This window comes from Styela clava, chromosome 12 (assembly GCF_964204865.1).
Source record: "Styela clava chromosome 12, kaStyClav1.hap1.2, whole genome shotgun sequence".
NCBI classification, from domain to species: Eukaryota; Metazoa; Chordata; class Ascidiacea; order Stolidobranchia; family Styelidae; genus Styela; species Styela clava.
The window spans coordinates 1,467,723-1,492,380 of NC_135261.1; the positions used below are offsets into that span (position 1 = coordinate 1,467,723).

General features: G+C 37.3%; 1 protein-coding gene across 5 annotated transcripts in view; it reads right to left on the reverse strand.

The window, feature by feature from the left end:
• Positions 1 to 2,345: 2,345 nt before the first annotated feature.
• Positions 2,346 to 24,658, reverse strand: part of LOC120330072 (inactive dipeptidyl peptidase 10-like) — a 44,599-nt gene continuing 22,286 nt past the window's right edge. For 3 of the 5 annotated variants that reach the window (XM_039396894.2, XM_039396893.2, XM_039396895.2), the window contains exons 2-17: positions 17,941 to 18,055; positions 16,740 to 16,915; positions 15,598 to 15,725; positions 14,500 to 14,699; positions 13,357 to 13,529; positions 12,585 to 12,673; positions 11,959 to 12,157; positions 11,279 to 11,389; positions 10,596 to 10,914; positions 9,856 to 10,032; positions 8,877 to 8,943; positions 7,331 to 7,434; positions 5,980 to 6,067; positions 5,283 to 5,434; positions 4,117 to 4,248; positions 2,346 to 3,216 (exon numbers count right to left, since the gene is read on the reverse strand). In XM_039396894.2, the coding sequence (XP_039252828.2) occupies positions 2,969 to 3,216; positions 4,117 to 4,248; positions 5,283 to 5,434; positions 5,980 to 6,067; positions 7,331 to 7,434; positions 8,877 to 8,943; positions 9,856 to 10,032; positions 10,596 to 10,914; positions 11,279 to 11,389; positions 11,959 to 12,157; positions 12,585 to 12,673; positions 13,357 to 13,529; positions 14,500 to 14,699; positions 15,598 to 15,725; positions 16,740 to 16,915; positions 17,941 to 18,055 (2,478 nt within the window). In that variant the 3' untranslated portion in view covers positions 2,346 to 2,968. Of the gene's footprint in view, positions 3,217 to 4,116; positions 4,249 to 5,282; positions 5,435 to 5,979; positions 6,068 to 7,330; positions 7,435 to 8,876; positions 8,944 to 9,855; positions 10,033 to 10,595; positions 10,915 to 11,278; positions 11,390 to 11,958; positions 12,158 to 12,584; positions 12,674 to 13,356; positions 13,530 to 14,499; positions 14,700 to 15,597; positions 15,726 to 16,739; positions 16,916 to 17,940; positions 18,056 to 19,788; positions 19,940 to 23,687; positions 23,888 to 24,658 lie in introns of those variants that run through there. The other 2 variants (XM_039396891.2, XM_039396892.2) reach the window with 2 other exon arrangements.

The window sequence follows — 24,658 nt, forward strand, 5'->3', positions numbered from 1 at the left end:
TGCTGCACACTAACACAAATGTACTTCTGTAACGTTTCGTCCGACCAGAGTCAGACTTCATCAGACAAGCAGTTTACAACAATGGCAAGGACTTCTCGTGTTTCCAAAATCATCATGCACGGTGATAGATAGACAGACTTATTTACAATTTTCATTATTCTACACTAAATATTAAATGCTCGTCAAATCCATACAAATTCGATCTGAAGGCAATTTATGGGGACAATCAGGCGCCTGAAGCACTTGAGAGCAAATAAATGTCTGTTAGATCGATATAAGTACACTTTGTCGAAAGTGTACCATAAATGTATTACAAATCGGGGTCACGCTCATTCGCATGTCGATATTATTACCTGGACAACGTTTTCAAATTCTCGAACAAGGCAAAAGACAAGCCTTCAGTGACGTGTCTTTGTAATATCGATAATATTTACACTTCGTCGAGAGTGTACCATAAATTTATTACAAATCGGGGTCGCGCTTCTTCTCGTGCTGATAGTACTACTTGAACCACGTTTTAAGTTATCGGAACAAGGGAATAGACAAGACCTCACTGGCGTGTCTGTGTAGGATCGATATGATTCTACTTTGTCGACAGTGTACCATGATTGTATTACAACTCGGGGTCGTGCTTTTTTGTGTGTTGATAGTATTTCTTGAATAGCGTTTTTAAGTTCTCAGAACAAGGCAAAAGACAAGCACTAATGTGTCTGTTTAAGATCGATATAATTTACACTTTGTCGAGAGTGTACTATAAAGTATTACAACTCGGGGTCGCGCTCATCGCATGTCGATAGTATTATTTGAACAAGCTTTTAGGTTCTCGGAAGATGGCAATATATAAGCCTTCCCTGGTTTGCACCTGGTTGCCATGCCTTTTGGAACCACTGAAAGCTTTCTTGTACAACATTGCGGACGGAATGTGTGGAAAATTTGCAATTTTAGCCTCGAAAAGAATACCGGAAAGTCAGGGGCGTGATACACTTATGAATAAAAGAATGTCTGTGTTTAGTCGATATGGTTAATGATGTACCATAGACTTGTATATATCATCATAGTATATCATCATAGTATGTTGGTGATATACCATGGATTAGTTAAAAATCGGGGTCGCGCTTCTTCTTATGTATTTACAGTACGGTATGTAACTTGAACTGCGATACCATAGATTTGTTAAATATCGGGCTCGCGCTTCTTCTTATGTAAATCTATGTGAATGTAACTGCGATACCATGGCACCCATAGGGGGCATAAGAAGACGCGCGACCCCGGCATTCAAGGAATCATTGTATCGCAGTTCAATTTACATGTAATTACATAACAAGAAGCGCGACCCCGATGTTTAACGAATATATGGTATCGCAGTTCAATTTGCGTCTATATACGTAAATAAGCGCGACCCCGAAATGTAGCAAATCTATGGTATCGTCGTTCAGTTAACGTATAATATCATAAGAAGAAGCTTAGATAGATTACATAAATATTGTGGTCGCGCTTCTTCTTATGATATTATACGTTAACTGAACGGCGATACCATAGATTTGTTACATATCGGGGTCGCGCTTATTTACGTATATAGACGCAAATTGAACTGCGATACCATATATTCGTTAAACATCGGGGTCGCGCTCCTTGTTATGTAATTACATGTAAATTGAACTGCGATACAATGATTCCTTGAATGCCGGGGTCGCGCGTCTTCTTATGTATTTACAGTATATGTAAATTGAAAGTGATTCAAGACTCTTGCTGCACTCTAACACAAATATATTTCTGTAACGTTTCGTCTGACCAAGGTCAGACTTCTTCAGACATACATAGTTCAACTATCAAATTGAACTGCGATACCATAGATTTGTTAAATATCGGGCTCGCGCTTCTTCTTATGTAATTATATGTCAATGTAACTGCGATACCATGGCATAGATTAACTAAATATCGGGGTCGCGCTCCTTCCTATGATATTATACGTAAACTGAACGGCGATACCATAGATTAGAACATATCGGGGTCGCGCTTATTTACGTAAATGAACGCAAATTGAACTACAAAACCATAGATTAGTTATATATCGGGGGCGCGCTTTTTTAGGTAGATATACGCTGAATGAAATGCGATTTGATACTTCGTCTCGCCATTCTCCCGATCAAAGGCTCTTGACGACAGTCACCGAAACAAACACAGTTCAAAAGTTCTGGCTACGCTCCTGCACTCGGCTAACATATTTGTTTCAATTAATGAGAAAATTTTACCTGACTGGAGCCTGTCCAGTTCAATGATCAATCCCTAAATATGATGTTCCGTCTCTACCGAAACCAAAGCAAAATACGAGCAACGAATTACACCTTTGGATCAGAACATTATATTAAATAATCTCATCTTAGAATGCTGGTAAAATGACCAGAAGAGCATATTAATAACAGTTTTACGTGATAGAATTAGATAGTACTTGGAAATTAAAACAACACTATAAATACCACTGGGATGATACACAGGGCGGCAAATATTGCTGAAAATCTCCAGAAGGGGATCACAGTATATAAAAAGCTGGGAACCACTGCTGTATAGTATAACATTAAATTAAATTTTAAAGGAATATAAACATATTAATATGTGTTTTTAAAATTACTTTTATATTGCATAAAGCAAAAAGGTATTTCTTTCAAAAACCTAAATAAACGAAGGAAAGCAAATCCTCTTTGTTAGTTTCAGAAAACAAGCTTGAAGCGAACATGATTTTGATGTTTGGCTGGTGATTTTGTACGAACAATGATGTCATCCGATGATGTCACTCAGAGTGACGAAATAAATTGTCAGTATTTCAACATTTTTATTTGCTGAGTTTAATGTTGTCATAACAACAGTGATGTCACTCAGAGTGACGCATTAAATTGAAAGTATTTGCTGAAGTTGATGTTGTCATACCAACAGTGATATCATCCGGTTACGTCATTCAAAGTGACGTCATTCAAGTAGGTATTCCATAATTACTTTTCAACAAATCAAGTTTTCGTTTCCCTTCTTCGGAATTTCGAAACAGGCAATTCTTCAAAAATAAACTGATTGATTTGTGAATGTTTGATTCAATTTTCATCGATTCTTTTGAGTTTTTACCAGAAGGGGAGGAGTAATATTGTACTTTTACCGCCTCTAGTGGTAGATCACTCAACATGGCTGCTTGCTCAAGAAGTATGGAGTGTTGCATGTTCACTTTTTCTGTGATAAACGAGATAAATATGTTTTAAATGAAATGAAGAAAACTGAAATTGTCGTCTGAGTATGTTCCTAATAATTTGTATATGTTTTACATGCACGTTGACACATAAAAAGTATGCGTTATGTGTTGACAGTGATGAACCTGATTTTTTAAGTCAACGGCTGTTCACTGGGATCTAGGGTTCTTAGCGCACCAATGGTCGCTTGCAAATTTTTTATCGGGATCCTCAGATTGTTGGGTTTAATTATTATTATAATTATTTTTGACATCTCCTTTTCAAACGAGCTTATGGTCAAGCAACTACTCCACTTTTCCCGGATCAGTACTGATCGTTGTATTGGGCAGACAATGATCGTAACTATCTCTATAGCCCAGGGGTCGGCAAGGTGTTAGGACCAGAGCCAAAAGTTTTGTCCGACTAGACTGGCGAGCCATGTCAGTGTGACGTTAAAAGTTACATTTTATGAACAATATTTACAGTGTTACAAAGAAAAAGTGGAAAACAATAGGCCTCGTGACAAAACTAAATTTAATCGCAATCTCAACAAATTCTTTGAGCTATTTTTACCTAAAACATTGAAATTTGGTTTCAGTTTGGTTATGGCGGGCCAGATAGAAATAACCAACGAGCTGGATTTGGCCCCTGGGCCGTAGATGGCTCATATCAGGGCTAGCTGGGCCGAAAATGTTATTTAAAGAAAAACAAAACTATGAACGCTCAATGAAAAACAGACTGGCCTGAGTTAGTCAAACCGTTAACCCAACATATCTCATTCTGATGAATCAGAGTCCAAAAAACTTTGAAAATTTACCGAAAATTACAGTACTTCAGTATGTCTGAATTTAGGCTTGACAGAGACTATATCAGAGAAATCAATACCATCAACAAACAAACTTACTGTCTTGCAATCCTTGATAAATCCTTAATCGTGAGTCAGCAATCCCTTCAATTTGATGAATCATGTTATTTTTCTGATAAAGCAAAGGATTTTCTCCTGGAGTACCAAGTAAGCGCTCAGAACCGAACGAATCTGAAAATAAATTTTCCTATTTTACCATGAACGTTTCATTTTCATGTAGCAATGTTCTGGATTTGTATATGCTAGGGCTCTAATACTCGTTTCTGGCTCCATCGTTCTAAAAACGACACCAGGTCCGACTGCGATTAGATTTATTTTCTTGTGTGTGTTTTCCCAATTGTTTTTCTCGTAGTTATTTTGATTTGAGTCCTATTAATACTTCGATTGGTCCCATCGAACCAAGGCACGAAGAAGGCACGGTGCTCCAGGAGTGTGTGTACCAATATGGAGGTAACTAATTTTGTTCGCCTATCAAGTTGTGTTAAGGGACTGACTGAAACCTATATAGGGCAGGGGGTATATACACTAGGCTAACACAGACAGTCCCCGAACTAATAGAACTAAAATAGGAAAATCGAAATAAAATTCGGGCCCAAGACTAACCTGGTACACACACTACGTGAGTACCGACGACACGAGCGTATCTGCTCGCGTGATTATCCAAGTCTGTTGTGCCGCTTTAAGTTGTTTTATTCGCTGTTTGATTAGGAATAAAGAATCGGCAGTCGAACCTTGAGATGTTTCGAATTTTAGCGTGGTTGATGGCGTTTGAAGTATGAAGAAAAAATGGACCTCCAGAAGTATGCGCACCAAGATGGCGCACAACCTGAATATGATATGTGTGTACCGGTTAGGATTGTACGACATCTTGGTGCGCATACTTCTGAAGCACCGAAAAAAGAAAGAAATCTGCGAAACGACGAAGGGACTTCGGGATGCCAACTCCGAATTGCAAAAAAAATTTGAACAAAATCTTTGGTGTATGCGAAATTATTTTAGTGTCTGTCAAGAATGCGTAGTCAATTTGTTTTTCTCTGGTTTTAGGCAGGAAGATTTGAAATACCACCATGAAACGTTTGGAATTCAAACCCTTTAACTCGGGTCGGATTCGCGTAAGACTTAAAGATACTTATATTGAAAGATTAAAAATAAATGTTATAGATTACTAACAACTTTTTATTAGCAAGATAACAAGTGACACTAACTGTACAACTTCCAATCAGTCACAGGATCTCTGGCAACTGCACATCTAAACTCCGGATATGTGAGAGCAAGAGTCGCAAGGAAGCCTCCGTATCCGGTATCTCCGACCACACTTGCATTGTGGACATTAACATCGTCTCTTTCGGCGAGGTATCTATAAGAGATGAAAATTGTGAAATTTTCTCAATTAGGTGGACTGAGTTTAATTATATATACAAGGGTATTGTATGGCATGGCATATTAATTGAATAGTTGCAAGTCTAAGAATCAATCTTTATGTTTTGAGCTTAACCCAAAGCAGGGGCGTAGCCGGAAATTTTTAAGGGGGGGGGGGGGGGGGTTGTGGGTTGTCAAGAATCTTGAAGAGCTAAAAAGCGTTTTGAGCTACAAAAAAGTGCTATGTATAATACAGAAAATTGCTCTTTTTTACATTTCAATGAGGGGGTTCCGACCCACAGCCTCCTCTGGGTACACCGCACCCTGGGTACGGCCCTTACATAGAGTGTAATGAATAGAGTAGGCGTCACCGGGCAAAAAGAAAGTAACAGTGACAGCGTCTGTACGTTTTGAACCTTATCTAGGGTTTTGTTTGCTTTCCTAATTTTATAGTCAGTTTGCATTTATTTGTTTTTTCAATCATTATATTATTGCTGATAATGGAGTCGAAATAAATTTATATTTATCTTATCAGTTACTTACTCCAGCACAGCTTTCATATCTTTGATCTCTAGAACGCCTGGTCTCCCGGATATAGATTGTAAGATTTGATTTCCACTTCCCCCTGATCCTGTAAAAGTAAAAATTCTGGACGTTTCAATCTGAACATTATGAAATCATTGATAGTTTAGTGTGTTCCCAACACGGTATTGCGATAATTTAGGCCTAAAGTATCACGCATCAACGTAGGTTCTGGCCCATAGTTAGCTAAACATATATATTTCAGATGGGGTATTATTTTGGTGGGCTCGCAGAACGTTGGAAAAGTTTATATTTAAGTACTTTCTGTTTCATGAACGGCTACAAGGTACTTTGATACTGTGTATTATTAACTCTTGACTGACATCAATTATCGCGACTTGAAATCCCACAAGCAGCATCTAATAATTTTGCAGGAGTACGTGTTATCAACAATATGAAGAGGGGTATTTTCGAAAACGTTATCCATTTATGTAAAGGTGTGAATTCGGAGACTAAACTCACAACTTAGGGCCATTTGAAATGTAATTCCAGATCCGACTTCCTACTATGAGTTCGACACTAAACACCAAACATACATATACAACCCTGGACATCAAGCATACCTATAAAACCAGAGACACCAAGTATTCCTATACACATATCAAAACCGAGCATGTATATACAGTTAAAACACCAATCATACATATGCAACCTACAGCGCCAAACTTACATATACATCCCAAACATTAATATACATATCCAGCTCAAACCACAAGCATACATATACAGCCAAAATTGCATACATATTCATATATAAACACTGAACTTACATATACAGCCCAAACACCAAGCGTACATATACAAACTACAACACCAAACTCACATATACAGCCCTAATAACAAGCATACATATTCAACCTAAAACAACAAACTTACATATAAAGCTCCAAACAACCAGAATACATATCCAACCCATAACACTAAGTGAACATATACAACTCGAAACTTCAAGCATAGGTATAAAATCCGAAACATCGAGCCTACATATAAAACCCAAAACACTGATGATACATATTAAACCTGAAACACAGAACATACATATACAACCCAAAACACCAACCATACATATGTAACCTACAGCGCCAACGTTACATATACAGCTCAGAACACCAATCGTACATATGCAACCTACAGCGCCAAATTTACATATATAGTCTCAATCATCAATCATACATATGTAACCCACAGCGCCAAAGTTACATATACATTCCAAAACACCAATCATACATATGCAACCTACATTGCCAAACTTACATATACAGCGCAAACATCAAACATACATATACAACCAAAAACACATATCCAAACTCACCGTGTCCATCAACAAATACACCAACAGCCCCGATATTTGTTACAATATACTCGGCCAGTCCGACATCAAACTTGAAGTTGACTGTCTGTGATCCTACGTCGCTCCTGAAAGATTGATAAAAATTTTCATAAATATCCCGTGAGGGGGTTATAGAGAGCCAATAAGACGGCAAGTCTCGTTAAATTGTGCCCACCTATGCTGAAACATAATGTCCCTATAAAACCTGAGTATTTAACTGATAACTGTTTTCTTACCCAACCTGAACTTGTGTCATTTTAATATCTGCGTTTGTGTTGTGTTAATATCTTTTTATACTGGTGTTTGGGCTGCATATGTAAACACATATGTATGATTGGTGTTTTGTGCTGTATATGTAAGGTTGGCGCTCTAGGTTACATATGTACTCCTCCGTATACCTTTTTTGCAGTATCCTAATTTAGGCAGTTCTGGTCGGGTTTGGCTATTGTGCAACATTAGGAGCCTCCGACCAACCACGAGACATGAGAAAAAATAAAATTTCGGTATTATTTTTGTCGGGAAAGACTAGACGTCGGCTGCTTTTCAGTTGCGTTCGCTGTTTTTTTTTCTCGAGAATGGCGCTGCCGTATCAATAAAAACCAATCCAGGATTTTGAGTCTTCATTCAACACAGAAATAAAAATAAACTGTGACATTAGCAACCGGATGAGAGGCATTGTTCGACTACAGCAGAAATTCTCAAATTTTATTTTGTCGTTTTTCGTTGTCGTTTTGTCGTTTGTCGTGGCGAATTTGAAATAAATATGGACGTGCTACTACTCTCCAATTGTATTTATTATTTTTCTTAATACCTAGTAATTTATATCGCTCATTTGTTTAATATTGAATTTCAAATTTTCATATTATTCCAATCTACTGTATATATGTTCACTCGATTTAGATACTGAGTTCGTTTGAACCAAACAATAAAACGAGTCTAAAATTTGAATATGATATATATTTCATACTGGAGTCTTTTGACCTTAGAATTGTCTTAAAATAACCTAACAGTATTGAAAAGGAAAACCTTTGCTGAATTACAGTAAAATAATGCGATTGCTCAGTTTTTAGATTGAACCTAGCTAAATTAGTTTCGCCAGTGAATGGCGACTTTGATAGGAACGCATTTAAAGTAGTGGGCAATCCCTAAAACAGTGGGCCCGTCACCCACTAAGGGGGCCATAGAGTAATGGGATGTGGGCCACAATGCTAGGCATAAAACTGATTTTACTTATACCTTGTGAAGAAAACCCCATTTTTTCTATTTTCATTGCTTGATAAGGTTATTTCACAGGGTGTTTTCATTTTCTTGAGAATAAATTATTCGAGCATAATGGGATTTGGAGTAGCCTACCACTGGAATAATAAACAGGGGAACCATGTTAACAGCCTTTTTTTGGAGCAAACGTGTAAAATCAAAACTATAAGTATCATGAATGCATACTGTGGTATTGTGCGTGGGTTAAGCATAACTGTTTAAATTTAAATTCTTTGTTTACGATTTGAACAAAAAATTCGAAAACACTTACTTAAAAAATACAACTGGCCTCTTCCCGACATGTATGCTTGATGGAAGCAAAAGCTTGAATCTTACCGCTATAAATAGACAACAAGGTAATGTAAGTGAGTGTAAGGGCTAGGATAGATGGAAAGCTTTGTGGACGTTGCGCCCTTCAGTTAGAGTGTTGGACTATACCAGGGATGGTTAAGGTATTTGGATCAGGGGCCAAGATTTTTCTTACGTAGACTGGTGGGTCATGTAAGCGTGACGTTAAAAGTTACATTGTATGAACACAATTTTATTTACAGTGTTACCAAAGGAACAATGGAGAACAATAAGTCTTGTGCCAAAACTATCTCAACAAATTTCTTGAGCTATTTGACAGCTAAAACATCAAAAAGTTGGTTTAATGTTGGTTGTGGCAGCATCAGGCGGGCCAGATTGAATTACCCAACGAAGCAGATTTGGCCCGCGGGCCGTAGTTTGCTCATTTCAGGACTATACTCTCTTTTCATCACGGGTTAAAATTTCGGATCCAAATCTCATGCCCATCAGCGCCCCAAATAGAATGTATACATTGGATGGGAAACGCCGAAACCGGAAAGATTACTCCTATCTTTGCTGTTATGCTGTATTGCAATTTTGCGTAATAAAACAAATAAATTGGTTGCCAAAAAATCAAATAGGGTGATACCAACCTGGATGTCACCCAAACGATCATGCTCATTCAGATTTTAATTCTGAATAACTAAGTTTTGTGACGCCATACTGATGACGTCATTGACTTACATACTTATATTAACAACACTAAATACCAAATAAACAAAACTTTTAGGCAGAATGTGGAGGAATACATTGATCAGGGAGTGCATTGATAAAATGTTGGTAACTATTGACGTACTTCAATGCTCAAGCGACTAAGACAGTGGTTTCCAACCTTTTTCGATATGAATTCCCCCTTTGCTAATTTTTGAATTTTTGACCCACTGATTCAATATAAAACTTACGCGAAGAATTTCTCCATATTGTTTCGTATCTTGCAACGGGAAGCAACATGTTAAACAGAGAAGATTCCGGCCTTTGTAGAATCTGTAGCTTGTTGTTCTTTGCTGATAAAGGAGCCCCAATATCATTATGCGTTCGCGCTTCAAGGCGCAGCGTCACACTGTATGGTAGGCAAGGACCTGGAAAATTTTTGTAAATACAGATTCGGTTAACCGGAGTTGTAGATGATGGTTAGGAATTTGTAACCGATAACCTTTATCCATTGTTGGGGGGGTGGGGGGAAATCGAGGGATTGACTTGACTCGAGTTACCGTTCATCTAAGACTCAAAGTGAGTCTAGTAATCTAAATGATATGGACTACCCGGACTGGCCAACAACTAACTATTTTAAAGTCTGGCTTTGGCATAGTTAGACTTCCTCGTAGACGCTTTTTTGATAACCATTACTGGTTCATCGCGTCTTATTTCACACTGAAATGCATATTTTTATTCTTCCTAATTATCTTTGTACAATGTGTATTTTCAGCATGTGATAAAATAAACTGCTGACTAATCGCCATGAGACCTAACTTAGTTATTGACTCGATTTCGGACCGGGCGGGAGAATCGAGTTAAATTGGGGATTGAGAGCTTCTATCAACAAAATGAGAAAATGATTACACGTTAAGCTTTCATTCAAATATATTTGTGTGAGTAGTGATTAATTACTTACGGAGAGCAAACATCCATAAGATATGCTTACCTAAGCATTTTAGTATCATCCAATCAGATTGAGGCGCGATTGTTGCGTCATAATAATGACAATTCACTTTCGCGCCACAAGTCAAATTCCCGCCACGTCGACGTAAAGGGTCATCAAAAATAGCAGATCTGAACGAACTGATATTTTTTGAGCATGACAAACATTTTCTTATTCCGGTTATTGTTACGTAATAAACGTGACGAGATCCGGATTGTTGTTCGTTGCTGATGTAATAAACAAACTCTTCAATTGCGTCATAATGTAGTAATTTCGTTACTTCCCAATTCCCGTCTGTCAAGAATTTCGTCACAAACGGTTTCTGTAATTAGAGGTTGAGAGTTACTTGGGGGTATTATTATTAATATTTGTTACATACTTTGTATCACTACGAAATTTATACACTTGGTGCGAGTGCTAATCAGAGATCCAATAAATTGAGGGTTCCCAATCTCTTGTGACCCCATTCCGGAGGTATTTCAGCAGTCATGCAAGGACATTATGTCTGCACCATTCAAGATCAATAAATGAAAATACCCTTCGCTAGCAATGAAATTAGAAAAAACAGGTAGTTTTCTTGACACGGGAAAAGGAAAATCAGTTCTGCGCCTAGCATTGTGCTAGGTATTATCCAACCTTGTATGAGACACAATAGGACTAAGTTGGCGCAATCATAGGCTACTTACCTTTGTTTTATTGATTATAGCAAGATGATTGAACTCTCCCATACCTCCATGTTCACTCGGTAAAATAGAGAAGAATACTGCGGGGTCGTTGGATGGAAGGACTGGATGATTCTGAGACAAAGAAATCACCATATTTCAGCCAGTTTTACTGACGATATTTTGTTTCAATTTCTCTTGTCTTTCGTGCGATCACGCTAGACTACGCGCTAGCTTGAGAAAACTTTCTTATATACATACATATGAATTGAGAGTTTGATTTTGCGATATTGAGAATTTTTTGTGTCATACATAGGAATTTTTCGCTGCTTGTAACGCTTTATAACTTCAAGACGTTTGAAAAATTCACGTTAACGGTTACGATCTAACTTGGTAACTTGAAATCCCCTCCTTCGAAAATTCCTCGCTACGGCCCTGGTGGTTATGACAAAAATTGTATTTGCTTATTTTTACTTTTCATGTCGACTACTTGACTAATTCTTTTCAAATTTACAGTGATAAAAAATGGAATGTCTGGAAATTTATGATTATCATGGCATTTTATATTTTTCATTCTGGGCTTGTAGATTGTTGAATTTTAGTTCAATTTTTCCTAATAAATAATTGATGAGAGTGTTACGGAATGGGCTGTCGTTTGGTTTAGTTGGACGAACTTTATTAAATTAACCTAAATGGATTTTTACCAAATTGGTCAGCCATCCTGATTTCGTATTCGGTCTATTTCCACCGGGGATCGTTTGCTGAAGAATCATTGTACATGTCGTCAATTTTGTAGAAAAACATTGTTGCGTCACACTAGCAGTCATTGTTCTATTTGACCATGTGATTAAAAGTTCGTCATCGCTCAACCAGGTTAGCGAATGAAAAGTGTCCAATCTTTGGCTGAAAATATACAAGATAATACAATAAAACACGTTTGAAACAGAAATACGCACCCTACCAAATAAGGTAGTCGATAGTTCAATAGTTTTTCACAAATCATATGTTTTTGTTTACAGTAATTGTTACTGACATGTCATAATTTCATTGCATGCTGCACTGGTCGCTGGTAGAAATACTGTTCATCCAACTGTAAAAAGAGAAGTCTGTTCTTGATGATGTTTTAAGCGTACGCTTTGTCTCTTTAAGTCATTTACTTAAATAATAAACTTTTATTCAACTTATCAGCAGGTTGGCAATACCGGAGCGCAAACCGTCCGATTCTTCAAAATTCGTAGCTTTTTACATACTAATAAATGCTATATAAGGATTTGTTTGAAGCAAAATTTACCGAAATTACCACAAACTTGAAATAAAATACTCTACTAACTTGTGCAGTGTCGGCTTCTCAAATGTTATTTCGTTCATCGTCGTCAGGTCAATGACGTGTACGTTCACAATCGGGTTGGGACGTCCAGCCTGAAATTTAGAATAATATTAAGTTTACCTCCTGTATGTCAGTGGTTCTCTTTCATGAGCCGTGGCCTCAATCGCCTCTCTAGTCTAGTTTTGCTTTTAACATATTCGATCAGGTAAAAACGAAATTTGCCAAACGAAGGTAAAAAATGGGAGTTCCAGAAGTATGTGCACCAAGATGGCGCACAACCTGAACATAGTATGTGTACCTGGTTAGGGTTCAGGTTGTGCAACATCTTGGTACACATACCACGAGAGCGTTCATAAAAATCAACGGTCTTTGCCTGTGGCCCCAAAGAACTGCAGCAATAGGCCTATAGATGCTTTTAATGCAAGGATGCTGTAGCTGGAAAAAATAACTATTCTAAATGATTCAAGAGTCTTGCTGCACACTGATACATATGTATTCTATATTCATGCAAGAATTACTCCGTAACCATCTTCCATGCTTACCACTGGACCCGTATGCATAAAAACAAGAATGATGTATGAGGAATAAAAATGACTACACTGAGCGATTCAAAAGATTTGATTCACACTAGCACAAATTCATTTTTGTGAACTTTTTCGTGACCGAGGTCAAATCACGTGACATTTGGCTGTAATATTTGCCAACATTATGGCATCATTTAACTCCCATGTACAAATATTTGAGCAATGCTTTTCATTGGCAACTGACATCTTACCTTTGGATATTTGTATTCCACCAGCTTTTTATAGGTTATGATGTCATTAACACTATCATCAGTATACATTGTGACGTAACTATCATCCACTTTTCTGTCGTCAAACGATGCATATGCGAGAAACTTTCCACTCGGGGAGAACCAGTAGGCTGTTGACGCTTTCAGTATTTCTTCTAAAAACATCAGGAATGGGATTTTTGTAAACATCAGCCTTGATTTTATTGAGGTAAGGTTATAAATACCTATCAATGGGCCTCAAACTTTCATGATATGTAACCCCTTTCAAAGGCGCTTCATAAGCATGCCCACTAGCTCTTTTATAAAGATACCCATTTATGCTTTAAACGGGTTTACACCGCTTATTTTTTGCGCCATGTTAATTGTTATATAATAACAATTAGGTAGTCCCGGACTATGTGAACCAAGATGGCGGACACCGTTACGTAGTATGTGTACCAGGTTAGAGTTAAGCCATAATTTTATTCCAATTTTACTCATTTCAGTTCTATTACGAGTTCAGTGACTAGCCAAGTGACTCTCGTAGTATTTGTACCCGAAATTATAACCCGATCTGGTACACATACTACGTTCCGGTGTCCGTCATCTGGGTTCACATACTTCGGGAGTACCAAAAATTCAACGAATGAAAGCAAAGTAACAAATACATTATAGTCAGAGTTTACTTTAATTTAAAGTAGTCATCGCGAATGATATATATTAAAGTCTCTTGCCCCCACGTTTTCAAATACCAAATTAGTAATTATCCAGTTGGAATTTTGGGTTAGTAAGGATTTGAAAATTTGAATTTCCAGCGCAATCTGCATTCCTAACCCTAACTGCATAATGCATGTTTTCCCGGGCAACGATTTCCTTATTTATATCCGTAACAATGACCAATCAGCAGTTTCTAAGCGCCAACTCTCCATAATACTGCCAAAAAAAGTATTAGAAAGTTTGCAATGGTAAAGTATAGGGAGAATTTTTCTCGAGTCAAGGGTCGGGGAAACATCCGTTATTATTTTATATATTTTGAGCAGTGGTGGGAGTGTTTTTTTTATATTTTTTTGGCGGGAGCTTCGTACGCGAGATTCGAAAATTTTAGCCAACTATGCATATCTGTTTTTTGTTGCACAGTCTACCTACCTTCATAAATATAGTCAGCCATTCCATTTTGGTAAATTCCCAGCATTCCGCCATTCGTAATTTTCTTACTCGATCCTCCTTCACATGGCCTTGTGTATAAATCCCCATTTAGTGAGTAAATGATTGTATTCCCATCGGGAGAGAAATCCATGGATTGGAATATTGTCTCTGTCTTGTCGTGAATAATCCGATGTCTGTTTCTGAGAAGATAACAAATAAAAATGATTAAAATACTTAGTCGCTAGTGTATGGTTTAATAACGTATGCAGAGCTTACGCAGAAAACAAAAAGTTTGCACCCGAAGTTTTTAAACTTTGTGTCCAAAAGTTGCGACCAGCTCTTTAGTTTGTGCGTCAATAAACTTAGGTTTATTGACACTTGTAAGACAATATTCTTGTTTCGGACATATGGCACATATGACTTGGATTTTGTAGGTGAATTACAGTATTATCATTTTTTTGTAACATAATAAGAGATTAGTCTTGAATATGGGGAAAGCATAAAACAAAAAACGAGCAATTTTTAAACATAAGGACACAGAAAATAATATAAAAAATGTGGTCAATGTGATGTCATTAAAATTGCAACTAAATGTTATTTAATGATAACGATCTCTTATTTGAAAAGCTTGTTCCAGATGAGGAAACGTTTAATCAGGTTTAATCCCAGATGTTTGGGGTACGAAACTCCCGCATTGGGTACTTCCATTCCTTGCGGTTGTTCACCAGACAAGATTAACTTGTTTTGTGCCAGCCGCTATGCACAAACTTATTTAAATATCTTATCTCGTTATAAGTCCCGTGCTACATGGAACAATATCCAAGCCCGCTCTGCGTATATTTTAACGTTCATTTCAATCTGCTTGTAAAGAACCTTGTTTAGAGTGTAGGTTGATATTTCCTCCCCACCGGAGAGTGGTTCACATAACCACTGATCGTTTACGGCTTCCTCCGCCACTAAGTCAATGCTTCCGAAAATAAACTAATTCTGTACTCGACATGGACTGGTATCCGGACGAGAGGCCGTGGTTCGCCATATGATCAAGCTGTCTTATCGGCTTCTCTCCTCCAGGATAAATATGAGTAAATCCTAACCCACCCGTTTTCAATGTCATAGATATAGTAAGATGCGTTGTAAGAGTAAGTATATATCGGGACTCTGTTGTAGATTAGCAAGGCATATCTTCCATCGTTTGCGATCTTGTAGTCAACTATAGCGCTTCTTTTCTGTAATATGAATCATTTAGTTTAATAATTAAGTATAATAAAAAGGGAAAAGTGCTATCTTGTTTTAGGTACTTTAGCAAAGAATCTATGAGAATTATTTAGCCTTATTCAAAATTAAACAATTTTTAACCGCAGGGAATATCTGACAAAAAGTTATTTAAGACACTCCAATCTTTGACTCATCTTTTTAATATCTTAGTTCAACGAAATAAGATCGCAAGTAACACATTGTATCGACCTCGAACTGTGAAAAAATCGTCAAAAATTAGAAAAAAGGTGCACTGAGCAGAGTGTAAAAATATACGAAATATCATTAAAGTGAAGTTCTTTTATAGAAAACTGTCGCCTTCATTTGCCGATCATTTCAAAGCGATTGGTTAGGAACGTGCCGAAAAAAAACGTGTGTTTCCTAACAACATGATGAACAACAATAATATAGCAGTCGAACAGCTTTTTAATCATATTGACTTCACATGCTTGTGCATAAATCGACATTTATTTAAGTGCAACCGGACGTTTTGTGACTTGCTATCAATAATCGTTTCACCAAATGAACCAAACGAGATAAATGGAGATGCGCGCTCATATGTCTTTGCTAACTTTGACAGCTTAGTACGTCAGTTGAGTAGAATATTTTTAGATATCAATGGCTACTTTATCTGGTTTTTCTCGGAACGAAAGACACGAGTAAGTGCCGTGTTAGGTCATTATACAGAAAAAATTTGCCCCCTCCCCCTCCGATCCCCCAACAAAAAAAATGGGCTGGCTACGCTCTTGCAATACACTAATCATATTTTAATATTGTTTCAGTTCTTCTTGGCATTCGCGCGATTTTGCTCAGAGTTTAGTCTTCTTTTCTTCATTGTGAGTCAATCAATGGTTATGACTCTGGTCTGGTGATCAACGTATCGCGGTTTGGAATCCCAGTGACATCCTGGAATAAATGATCATTCGCGCGACAACTCACAAAGCGCGTGCCTTTGCTTTGATCAAATAATTCTAAAAACCACTTACCATGAATTGACTAGTAAATAATATTTCCAGTTTGTGATCTTGTGATTTTCTTACGACATTCCCATCGAAGTCCGTAAACACCAGCTTCGAACCCTGCCAAGTAGTTTCACTGACTTTCCATCTCTGCTCAGCAATGTCCTTCAAAGACACTTGTGGGACAACGGGGTAGCTGTATTCTGATAATGTAAATTAACTGAGGATTAGTGCGAACCCGTTCTAGAATGACGTCACAATCAGCGGTTCTTGTTTTTTTACTTCAGAGAGCGCAGCAGATGGATAACATGCAGCCCAGCTGACGTCTATAAATGCTATATAGTCTGCTGAAAGATTCATTGAGATATTGTTAGATATCAGCAGTGGCGCAGCCAGGCGGGGGTTTTCGGCCCCCCCCCCCCCCCTTTAAATTTTTTGAAAACAGAAAAAGTCGCCGATAACGCGTGCAATTGCTATCGAGATTTTACTAACGGCGATAACGAGGTCACAAGACTGCAAAAATACGTATCAAAATTAAATATATCAGGCAGCTTATCTCATTGTTTTATGTCCACGGAAGTAATGTTTTTATTTTGACGTAGAAAGTCGAGACCGCGAGTTGCGTTGGGGACAATAAAATTAATATATACGTAAGGACATTTTAGAATCTCTTAGTTGTCATGAATTGAATATTTTACGCGACAGAAGCTGAAAAGGCGGCTCTATTAAAGAGCGCGTGATCGCGGTGACTGTTACAGACGGCATTAGTAATTTCCGATTTTGAAAGCCCCCCTTTTGAAAATCCTGGCTGCGCGCCTGGATATCAGTAACTACTTTCATCTAGCCTTGTTCGGGGCAAATCGTCGTATTACGTCATTATACAGAAAAATAATTTTTATAGTTTCAATAGCTTTTGGTATTTCGGTGGATACCGAACTCAATAAGGAACTCAAATGATCACCTAAAATCAGCAATATCACCGATAAAACGACGATTCCGCAAATAGTGAGATAGGGCCAAGCTAAGATAAGATAAGAAACTTAAATAATCACCAGGGGCCAGCAATATCACTGATAAAACGATGACCCCACAAATAGCGAGATAGGACCAGGATAATTTAAATAGGAAACCTAAATAATCACCTGGGGTGAGCAATATCACTCATATAACGAGAACTCAACAAATTGCAAGATTAGACCAGACTAAGATAAGAAACTCAAATAATCACCTGGAGTCAGCAGTATCACAGATATAACGACAATTCCGCAGACAGCGAGGATCACAAGCAAAGAGATGGCGATTCCCTTCCAATTACGATCTTCGTTGTAAGTCCCGACAAGCTCCTGAAAGAAACTTAAATTTAAAATTTTTATCGTTTGTAGGAAAATTTGCCGCAGGATCATTCGCCGCACAAAATTTCGCCGCATAGGGAAAATCGACGCATGAAAAATCGCCGCAAGAGCATTTTTCTGTGAAACAAGTATTTTTGATGAAAACAGTTAGGTTTTTGAAGTATCTTTTCATTTCAAAAATACTCGTTATTTAAGAGCATCCCCTAACCCTATAAACCTGACTCTTTACTCACAAATACTTGTTTTACAGCAAAATGCTCTCGCGGCGAATTTTTCTGCAGCGAATTCTCCGTACACGATTTTTTTCCCTTTTCCCTTGCTCCGAACAAAGTCCCATACGAGCACCCACTGATATCTAACGTTATGCAAGAAGATACTATACTTTGTAAAGAACCGGAATATTTCCGATATAGCATTTTTATCTAATTTTTTATATTTTGGGTTAATAGGCGACCATAATGAAAGTAAATACACACTAAGCATACGCGAATAAAAATATAATAAATTGCTTTTCAGTGTGGAGACACAGTAAATCAATACTGGTTATCGAGCTTAGACACCCTAGAAAAAGTCGAACGAAAATGAAAATAAAAATAAAAAAAGTCGGGTGCTTCCCAAGTATTCGTACCAAGATAGCGCACAACCTTAACATAGTATGTGTACCAGGTTGAGGTTGTTCAGGTTGTGCGCCATCTTGGTACGAATACTTCAGCAGCGCCAAAAGTCGAACCAAATATATTATACATATTGGAAAAAATAAAAGTCGGACTTCTTCTACCTTTTGAAATAGGAAAAATAAATTTTTCAGTATCATACCTAGCGATTTACCGTAGCTTGAAACCCATCTAGGCCCTTGAGGACTTAGAAAACGTCAAATCATCATTCGAAATTCTTATATGATACGTATGATCAGGGGTAAAGAGTCGGAGTCCGGAGACAAGTTGAGCGTTAGTCGAGTTAAAGTTACTACATTTACAGTCGACCAGGTTTGTATTGAACTTTTCATTGACAAGCCGATCAAAATTTGAATACCGCGACCTTAGTTGACATCCCTTTATACGGATCTTATAAACAAAGTCTCTCAAAACCGGTACAAAAACCTTACAAACGAGGTCAATCACTCAATCGAGGGGGCAGAATTTGCATTAAATATTTATGATTGTTTTTCTACCGACAAAACATATTAACTGAAAGAGGAGAAAGCGTCAAGAGGAGAAACCTGACACCATAATGCGGTAGTGTTGATACCGATACAATAGTTGTGAATATATCGTTACAGACTTTACTAAATCTCCCGCTCTAGTAGGGGTTCACAACCCTTTTTTCAAGCGCCTCTTTTTTAGAATTTCTCGCGCCCCACTTCAAGAATAACTAGTTAACAATAAGCTACAAATAACAGATAGTAATGCGAAAGTAGGTTTTATTCAAAAAACACGTTGAAAAAAACGTCGATGAAACGTAAATATCCAAAATGAAAAAAAGGAAAAATTCAAAATAAGGCGGGCAAGAAAAAGTTTTTGCTCCCATAGAAAATGTTTGTTTCGATCAAACTTCGAAATTAATAACCCCCGATTTTTAAATTTTCGTCTACCTCCTTGATCGCATTGATTACAACCTGATTGAGTTGCTGGCATAAAAATTAAACCGAGTCATGTAATCGATATTCGAATCTTTCAACCGCTAGGCAAATATTTAAACAAACCACGTTAAAGGCGGGAACTCACTTCTTCATCTTCGCTTAAGTTATCTTCTTGCATTGGACCGTTTCTTACTGTCATTCTGTTTCTTGAATGGGGTGCTTTATGGGGGGCAGACGACTGTGGGGCAGGGGCATACGCGGCTGCTCGGGCAGCTAACATTGTCTAATTGATCTACCCAATTTCACAAACTAGATATAAAACTAGTATACCGATGTAATCACAAAATACCGATGTACCGATATAATCACAGAATATTGATGTACCGATATAATTACAGAATACCTATTGATATAATAACAGAATACCGATGTACCGATATAATCAAGACATACCGATGTACCCATATAATAACGGAATACCGATGTACCGATATAATTACATATACCTACTGATATAATAACAGAATATCGGTATACCGAGATATTCACGGAATACCGATATCAATTTCAATTTATTTGTTTCCGTTACAACGTCGTATGAAATCATTCGAGCGCCGTAGCATAAAGTTAAGGTGTTCATCATACAACAAAGATATCAGTCTTTTCATGGTATTCATAAAATTCCTTTACAATTTCGATTTTGTTTTGAAGTCAGTTCTCATTATATCTTAACCAGGTTTGTGTTTTTTATTCAGTGATTGTTTAAGTATTTTTACTTCATTCACCACACCTTTATATATGCTACCATTAGTTGCACGAAGCACTTCACAGTTCATTAATCGTATTTATTTATGGACACTCTGTATACAGGTCACAATTAAACATTACCAGTATATCGGTAATGCGTATCGATATTAACTAAAACTATATCTGCACATCTTTAAATATACCAGGGTGGTCCAAGGTTGTGGGCTCCGCGGGCCACAAAATTATTTTGGCATTAGTTGCGGGCCACAATAGTAGACGAATAGGTAAACAGTGCAATACAAAACAAGCACTTCTATTGTGCAAACACATAGTTATCATTGCCAACCTAGGCTAATTGAATCCGCATTCGATTTCTAGTTTTCTACCATGCCTATATTGTTAGCATTTATTCCCGATCAAAACGATAGAAATCCAGGTAACAATTTAGACTGCCCATCAATCATCATTCAACTTCATCATACTAGTCAATTCAGTCACAGTAGTGATATAACAATATGTCAAACGATTTTTCTGATTTATTTTATGAGAAGCAATTTAAAATACGATATTTTGATTACTCTCCGAAAGCGCCGCGGGCCACAGATTATGGAGCGGCGGGCCAGATGCGGCCCCCGGGCCCGGGTTTGGACCACCCTGAAATATACTATGATTCCCACACACTCAGATACAGCACTTCAGCGTATCAGGAATCACTGTAAATTCATTTTTCCGTAATATTTATGCCGTTAGATGACTTCGACTGACCTCCCAATATTGCTGAGTAAACGTATAACCCGAAGTCTGACAAGTTAATATTAAAATTAAACTTTTTTTCTCTTTTGTATGAATATGAGAGGCTACCCTGTTACCCTATCCCACAATTAATTCTGCAGTTAAACTATACGCAGCTTGGCACACAAAAACTCCTAAAAATATATATTTTATCCAATTCATAGCGATCTATAATATTCCCTCGCTACATGAAAATGTTTTTAACAACAACACGCGCTATTTCAGCAAAGTGTTTTTCTTTATAATATGGATACCAACTTGTACCTATCAACGCACGGTCTATTTTTGACAGAAATTAGTTTAATCATGTATAACGAGGTCATGCTTGATCGAGCGTTTTTGTTAGTTCAGTCCGTGCTTGAGTATGGTGAAATAGTAATGTAAGACTTCTCGTCGTGTATGGTGCGGTCGTGAATGTTCGCCTGACGTGTGTATGTAAATATAGGCATTGAATTATTGATAGCAGTTTAGTTTCGGCGCTTCTTTTACAAATGCACTCGACCGCCACATGCTTCAGAGTACATAACCACGATGCGGGCATACACAGTGACGTATATAGGGCAGTGCTTTTCAACTTTTTTAACCGAAGATCCGTATACAAAACTTCGAAATATTGGGGTGCGGTATTTTAAAAAATTAAGTTCCGACATCCTTAATCAAACGCGCATTTCTTCGCCGGCTAATAATTTTATTCGCTAATCAAGATAGCGTTATTCGCATTTATTATTATGGCGTTACATTTCTTTTCACAAATAGTCAGGTGCAAATATGAGAAAATTATAAAATAAATTTCAAACTGTAAAAGTCGTTTGTTAAAAGGAAACCTTAACATATCCAATGTTGAGCTAATGATCCGAAATAAAGAATTAGGTGCGGTCCGAATCGAATACTCGGAAGGTCCGGATTCGGACTGTAGTCCGACAGTTGATTAGAGACCTGATCTAGGGCAATGTATCAATGGTTCGTGTCATGATACAAATACCTGGGTGAAACGGGCCGCGCTTTTTTTTAACATAAGCTTTCTAGTAGCTGCATTTTGGTTATTGATTTTATGCCATGCGTTGTTCGCTTCGCACAAACTAGCTATTGTAACGTCATAGGCATATATAATAATTAGACTCAGGTATAGACTTCGGGATTGGAAATTGGAATTACTCGCACGTACCAGATTAAACTAAAGTGAAAACTCGTTTCGAGGGTCGCAGACGATTCAAAATTGGGCCGCAAAATTCTTCGCGGGCCGCACAATTTTTCCTCGTGGTTCATATTTGTCCCGCGGGGTCATATTTGTCCCGCGGCAAAGGTCTACTTCGTATTCAAAGTAATAACAACCTGACACAAAACGAATCATAGTTTCTGACAACCTAAATGTGCTACAGTCAAAATTAGAAGACTAGGGTATAAGTATATATAAACAGCCAACGGTACCGATGCAATAGTAGTACCAAAATTGGCCAAAATTATAAGTGGGAAGATGTTCGCGAGCAGGGAGATGGGAGCGCCTGCATTGGGCCGATAGCAGTACCGATACGTTTAGTTGAGATACTGATTAATTGAATTGTTATGAATATACACGTGCTCAAACTGTGATATTATCGTAACAATTGCTAAAATCAAGAACGAAAAAAAGTAAAAACTCAAAGTGTTAAACTATTTCACTCAAATTCGGCGGGCCGTAATTGGTCCGCGGTCTTGGAACCACTGACTTAAAGCATTTACTCGACGATTCGATCGATAAAATACGTATGGTAGTGAAATTTGATGAATAAAACAACTAAATTTATGGTGAAAAATGGGCCTTTGAGAAACCAAAATAGCCTGAATGAAAAGTGTCACAATTTCTCTAATCAAAATTTTTTTGAATTTAAACAGATAGAGTAAATAATAATTTGCTAACAAATCCCGATTCTATATCTTTTGTTATAGAATAAATGCTCATAACGGGTAAAATCATTTGAACACTCTACGCGAGATATCATAGTCGAGGTGCACAAAACTGAGCAAGTTATAAGCACCATTAAACATAATAATAATAATAAATAGTTGTGATTGAAGCACTTGCTCGCCCGTATAAATCGACACAGGGTGATGCAAATTTGACAAACGATGAAAAAAAATTCAAATTAAAACAATGTGTCTCTAGAGCTGGCATGGGCACACTACGGCCCGCGGGCCGGATCCTGTCAGTTGGGTAATTCAATCTGGCCCTCCTGATGCTGCCACAACGAAACTAAACCCAAATTTTAATGTTTTTGTTGAAAAATAGCTCAAGGAATTTGTTAAGATTAAATTGAGTTTTGGCACAAGGTTTTTTGTTTTCCACTTTCGCTTTTGTAGCACTGTAAATATTAATCATGAAATGAAACTTTTTACGTCACACTAACATGGCCCGCCAGTCTAAGTGAACAAAATTTTTGGTTCCTGCCCAAAAACCTTGCTCACCCTTTCTCTGGAGAGCCCAAATATGTCTCATAATTTCTTATAATCATAATCTAAAATGCAAACCTTTATATCTTCATCGATCTTGGATTCAGCAGTTTTCCCGCTTTTAGTTCCTTCATGAACGCATTCAGAATTGAAATTTTTTATGAGAGGAACAGCCGCAAATGCACCGGGAACAAATGCATTAGATCTCACTGCTGCGGCAATCATGACGAAATTTGCTTTTTACAAGACGAAATGTCCTATTCAATATTTTAACTAACGAGACATGTCGACATAGATTTACGATATAAATGAATAAGATGATAAGTTAAAATTTTTCCATTTGTACTGTACATAATGAACAAGAAAAAAATGCTTGTCGCTGATACCAATGGACAAAAGTACTTGATTATACACGGCGGCAATCATGACGAAATTTGCTTTTTATAAGACAAAATATCCAATTCAATATTTTAGCTAACGAGACAAGTCGACACAAATGTGCGATAAAAATGAATATGTTATTTTTAAATTCATATTTTCTTTTCGTACTATACATATTAAACAAGAGAGAAATGCACTGGCCAGCGCTAAATACCCATGAAACAAAAGCATTTGATTTTACAGCGTCAGTAATCATGAAGAAATTTGATTTTGAGAGACGAAATATCCAATTTAATATTCTAGCTAACGAGACAAGTCTACACAGATTTGCGATAGAGTTGCAAATATATAAGAAAAAATGTTTTGAGTTTTCTAATCTGTCGAGACGAGTCGCTAGAGACTTACATATCAATGCGAAAAATGACCAATTATTTTTTCCCCTTTGAGAGAAGTCGACTGAGACTAACAGTATCTATGAGAAATGGGACGAAATGTTCAAATGTTTTGAAATCTATCTGGACAAGATGACATATGGGACGAAACAAATGTTCGAATTTTCTAATCTGTTGAGACAAGTCGACAGATGACACATCAATGCGAAGAAGGAATTTCCCTTTTTATTTTTTATTTTTTGAGACAAGTCGACATGGACCAACAATATCTATGAG